This window comes from Macrobrachium rosenbergii, chromosome 27 (assembly GCF_040412425.1).
Source record: "Macrobrachium rosenbergii isolate ZJJX-2024 chromosome 27, ASM4041242v1, whole genome shotgun sequence".
Taxonomy (NCBI): Eukaryota; Metazoa; Arthropoda; class Malacostraca; order Decapoda; family Palaemonidae; genus Macrobrachium; species Macrobrachium rosenbergii.
The window spans coordinates 10821240-10827239 of record NC_089767.1 but is presented as its reverse complement, the minus strand read 5'-3'; the positions used below and the strand labels follow the sequence as shown (position 1 = coordinate 10827239).

At 38.3% G+C, this 6000-nt stretch overlaps 1 protein-coding gene across 1 annotated transcript in view; it reads left to right on the top strand.

The window, feature by feature from the left end:
- Positions 1-640: 640 nt before the first annotated feature.
- The window catches only part of YME1L (ATP-dependent zinc metalloprotease YME1L), a 131310-nt gene continuing 125950 nt past the window's right edge, over positions 641-6000 (top strand). Inside the window, exon 1 of the mRNA XM_067128858.1 lies at positions 641-1022. Within this exon, the coding sequence (XP_066984959.1) occupies positions 987-1022 (36 nt within the window). The 5' untranslated portion in view covers positions 641-986. The remainder of the gene's footprint in view (positions 1023-6000) is intronic.

The window sequence follows — 6000 nt, the reverse complement described above, 5'->3', positions numbered from 1 at the left end:
CTGTTTAACTCCCCAGCCCGAGGGCTGGTACCTATTCTTCTACTGAACCCCTCGGGTTTTTTTTTTTTTGGACTGTTAGGTTGACGGGCTGCCGGATTTTTGCCGGTATTCTTATTTCCTTAGCTAATGACACAAAATATTTTAAAAAATAAGCAGTTCCTGTTTTGTGGTCTGTCCATATTTTTTTTACAGGGGCGATCTACATTTGCAGATTCCATTTGAAAGCTATATAGTTAACTTTGCGATCAATATTCTTAATAATTAGAGACTAAGTATATAAATGACGAGTAGCTTATTAATTCTGGAACCTTGCTCACCTTTTGTGCGTAATATCTCGAGACAGTATATAGGGGAGATTGAAAAATAATTTTATGACGGAGAAATTTGAATAAGTTATTCAACACAACATTAGTGGACACAGTTGTTGTTGGTTTAGGCCATTAACGACCATATAAATGCAAAACGATTTAAGCAGAGCTCGGCCTTTAGTGCAGCGCGTGAATTTTTATTTAGATGTTCTTTGTTAATGATTGTACGGAGTTTTTGTGGCATTTCTCATCTCGTCTCCGGTACCGGTTCAATGTCATTGAATAATACAAAGAAGAAGAAGTTTGTTTATTTCTATGTACAAGACATTTCATTTCTTTTTGAGGGTTCTCGCTTTCGAAACCGATTATCTAACGCTGCACAGTAGCAAAATCAAGTTTTGTAATTTCAAATTAATTACTCAAAGACGGTGCTAAATAATAATAAATATTTTGTTTAATTTAATCAATTAATTAACAAAAAGTTTCTTTTCAATAATAAATTGGAGGAGCCATTCGAACATTACCTAATATCTCTCAGACTCGATTTACTTATTATAGTGTGTGACCTCTGCTGTGTCAGTGCTATAATACCATTGCCACCCTTCTATAGTGCATTATCGTTGTTGCGTAATCATCTAGTTTACTCGGATTATAGTGTCCAAAATATTAGTGTACACTATGTTTAGCACATGCAGTACATTTGTGCAGAATCAGGTATGATACTTTTCAACTTGTAGAATAGGGTTGGCCTAGCTTCATGCATCGGCTGGCACAACCTGTTAGACCTAACCTAGTTTAGTTCTGGTCTCTTCTGGTAGCCTACACTAGGCTTGGCGTTCAGTGAAGAGTATAATTAAACAACACTAGCGTAAATGATTCCCCAAATTTTTTCCAGTATATTTTCGGGTTGTCCATTTGAAACGCATTGCGTAATATTTGCGATGATGACCTACAACAGGCGGTATTATCTTATAAGTTGCCAATACACGCTATGAAATTGTAACCCACATTTTTGAAAAGAGCTCTTCATTCTCGTTATTTTGAACCCCATAAGCACTATACCAAATGATAAATAAAAAATTAATAAAATTATGGCTTATAAGGTAAGAATACGGCTCCCCCCCTCCAAAGCTAATGTGGCAACATTGTAACCACTAAACACCCGTAAGTTAAGTTATATTGGTATTTTGGTAATTCTAAGAATTAGCTCCGCACCTGTTTTTACCTTGGAAACGGGTTTTTTCTACACTATTAGGGCTTCTGATAAAGGTGGTGCATTTGTTTGTTATTGGCCAAATGGACTGTCCCTTCACCGTGTTTAGTACTGGCCTGGGGCGGGGGGCAGCAGTACCCATACATTAACAAGTTCTTGCACTTGCTGGATGGGATACGAACCATTCCAAACAGATGTACCCGTGCTCTGTCTTGTGAAGATCGCGTATGGAAACCCCTTGTTGGATGGACTTCAGGGGTTAATTACAGGTTAATTACATTCGTGCGACAAAAATTGAAGGAAATTCCATAATCAGCAACCAAAAACCTATCGAAAAAGTCAAGTTAGAAGGAAATTGCCGCCGTGGAGCTGCTACTATTATCTACCGGTATTTTAAGGTTCTTTTAGCGCCCTATCATTTCATAGTCATTTTTGCATGAAAAACCCAAAATCGTTTTTCGTGCAAAAATGGCTGGCTGGAGTCTTATTGGTAGCTTATAAAATTTTACCTAACAGGCTATGATATGGAAATTCCAACATAGGCTAGGCTAGTTGTATGAACCAATTCATAGACTACATTATACAGACTGGTTATCTAGACTTTGATGATGTGCTGACCATTATTTTGGTCCAACTAAGCAACACCTCTGCACAGACTAGGCTATTAGGCTACCTTGGAAATTGACTCTCCTATACTTTTAATGTTGCTGATGAAAGAGGTGGTGTTGTTTATTGTTGGTCAGTTATCAACCTCATACCTACCCAACATGGTTGGGGACCCTTTGGGAACGTGTGGTTTTGGGTGGGGGAAAATGTTTGGAGAAAGACTGGATGGTATTTCTAATAACAGCTCTGCACAGATTGGGACAAAACAGTGGGGTATGAGACACATGGGTGGCAGAATTTTCACTTTTCACTCGATATTAAATTGGAGAAATAATAAAAAAATTAAACCTTTAAGAAAACCTTTCAAAAGATTGAAGCTTCATTAACAAAATGAGCCATAGGGAACTGCCGTACAAACTAAAATAAGCATGTGAAGTCTTCGTAAAATAGGTGTTGAAGGCAATTTTGAATCCAATATGGCATCCTCCCAAATACTGAGACAAAATGAATGGCGATTGGACACTTCCTTCCCAGCGCTCATTTAACTGTGTACTGAAAACTAATCGCATATATATGTAATGTTTATAGATATTATATATATGTAATGTTTATAGATATTACTCAAGATTTTAGTTGTAATCAGCACGATAAAACAACATTTTGTTGCCTATACTAGTGAAAATATGAGACATGAAATTCCTGTCTGTCATGTGGTTGAATTGAAATGCATTTTTACTTTTAATCCATGGTTTTATTCTTACTGACATCACAACTGAAGCTCCACAGTGCTTATTTGATTGTAATTATGCACTTTTTTTTCTTAATTCACTCAAAATACTCCTTAAAATATGTGAGAATGTTTGTTTACAGTACTTTACTCCATCAAAGTAGCGAAACTTTTTTCTTAATTCACTTTTTTTTCTTAATTCACTCAAAATACCCCTTAAAATATGTGAGAATGTTTGTTTACAGTACTCTACTCCATCAAAGTAGCGAAACTGTAGTGGGAACAATTTTCCAGCCATTTTGTACATCTGGCTTCCACAAACATCCGAGAGCGGACGACACATTAGTGAACTGTTTACGATAGAAATGTAGTATTATGTTGTTAGGACTTTTCATTTGTTTAAGTCCATATTACTATGTATAGGCTACTTCTGAGACATGTAATGTGTACATATGAGTGTTACCACTTTGGCAAAAATGCAAGAAAGTTGAGTATGACAATTTATCTAGAATTGGTACAAGAGTCAAGATGCCATGACGTCAAAATACAGGACTGAAATAAAGGTATAAATCCAAAATTATTACTTAAAACACCATTATATTTGACAAAACTTACACTGTGTATGTGATACAGTGTATTACACTGTATGTAATATATATTAATAAATAAAAAAAAAAGATAGGAAAACATGAAAAATAGCTACATCGTAATGTTCACAGCAAAAGCGCTGAAATTCGTCTCAGGAATCTGGTTTGCTCAAACAACAAATATTTTCAAATGAATCATAATGAAGATGTAATATATTTACTCAGTTTATAACCTTATCTTGGTGTTTAGCTACCTAGTTATTTAAATATTATGTAGTGCTCTGGCATCCCGAAAATTTGCTAGAGTTCCCCGTCCAAGCCTCATAGGCGCCAGCGTTTACCACTGATCTCAATGAAACGGTGGTGGCGTCTATGAGTACAAATATTTTGCAGATTTAGCATAGGAAATGGGCAGTTTCTTTACACAAGTGACTTGGCAAATATCGAGATGGCGTAACTCGTCGACTTTTAAACTGTTTCAAGTAAAAGTTTGGACAGCATCATAGCCGATAAGTTAGCACTGCGCTTGGCTAAATCTTAACGAACCTCTGTTTAATCGGAAGTATGCCACTATTTCATAATTTAGGAGAAAACTGTTACTTTGATAGGAACGCAGAGTTCTCTGTGTGTTGTGTAGAGGGGGCACAAGTGTCGCTGATGCTGATGGGGGTGCATTCAAATGCATTTTCTGGAAGTGTCCAAACATCGGAGGAATTACGAGTTGTGCCATGGCCTGATTGTTTACCCTATATGGAACTGTTCCGCAAATACGCAAGTCATTAGGGAGCCATATGTTCAAGGAGGGATTGGCTAAGGGAATCTATTATAAAAGGAACCATACTAACCTAACGTACCATAACCTAACCTAAACTAGTAGGCCATGTTACTTAGCTGGGGGCTCCACCCCCAGTGAAGTAAACTCCACTTTTTACCAAAAGTTCCCCTATAACACTGGGCATGTGCAATAGCATTCAGGATGGCCAGCATACAAAAAGTTCTGAGGTTAATTACAGGTTAATTACAGTTGACCAACAAAAGAATCAATAAATTCTTATTAAAGAACCAAAATACAATAGGAAAGCTCAATTTCCAAGGTAATACCCGATGCAGAGCACTTACTTAGTTCTATCGACCGGACTACCATGTTGTTGTTATCACAGAATGATTCCACGCATGCATAAGTCATATGGGAGCCATATGTTCAAGAAGGGATTGGCTAAGGAAACCTATTATAAAAGGAATAACTACAGTATCCTAACCTAACCACCTAACCTAACCTAACCTAGCAGGCTGTGTTACTTAGCTGGGGGGCTCTGCCCCTGGACCCCTCAATGAAGGAAACTCCACTTTTTACCAGAAGCTCCCCTATAACACTGCGCATGCGCGATAGCTTTCCAGGATGCCCTGCATACAACTTTTGAGTTAATTACGGTCAACCGACAAAAGATAACGGTAAATTCTTGATAAGCAACCAAAATACTTAATATAGGAAAAATCAATTTCCAAAGTAATACCCCATGTGGAGATGTTACCTAGTTCTATCTGGCTTGAGGGATGAATCCAACCAAACCTGACGTAGAGTGCCATAAAAGTCACGGAGTGAATGCAGAGAAAGGGTTTGGGGCTACTGTAGGCCTGGTGGGCATTTCAGAGGAAATATGGGAGTGGATGCAGTGTTGGGAGACACAGATAGGTGTGAGAAATCCTACATTTTCTTAGAATGCTGCATCCTGACCTAAACAGACGTTACCTTTCTAATCTAACTTAAGGCACAGAGCACTGACCTGGCTGGGGCTCCCCGACCCCCAAGTAACTGAATATCCGTCTCTTTGCGTACTATCTGATATATGACCTAATCAGACTTACCATTACCCAACCTACCTTGGACACTATGTCCTAACCTTGTCTGGGGCTTTGATCCCCTGGACCCTCCAATAGTGAAATACTGTAAATACAAAACTCATCTCAACTTTACACACTGGGCCTTAACGGCCAAAGATTGACCATGCTTCCCCATTAGTATTGGGAGGTGCACATATAAAAGGCACATATTACCGCTTGTTCCAGTCCTATTTTGGTAATGGACTCCTTCAGCCAATGTTTTTTTTATGGAAGAGAGTCATTTATCAATGGAAGAAATTGCGTTAAAATGTTATATTAAACCATTATCACATTCCTGAGTTGAAAATATGATGTTCCTATGTTTTTCATGTGTGCCTTCCATGTTTCTGAGGTAATTTCATAAGCTGATGAGTAGTTTTAGAGATACTGAGCCACCCATAATTCTACAGTTCAGGGACCGCAGTGAGGAAGTGGGATTTGTGGGTGGGGGAAAAAGAAAACAAGTGAAAGACAAGAATGAATTTAACTAAACCTAACCTAGGAGGCTAGGTCCTTACCTAGCTGAGAGACTCTCCCTTCTCCATACTTCCCACCCTAACCTAACCTAACCTATTGTGCTGGGTCCTTACTTAGTCAAGGGGGGTACCTTGGCAACCCCACTTACCTAACATAGGGTGCTCCTCAGCCAGCTTATGAGTTTTCACTCTCTGGACACCC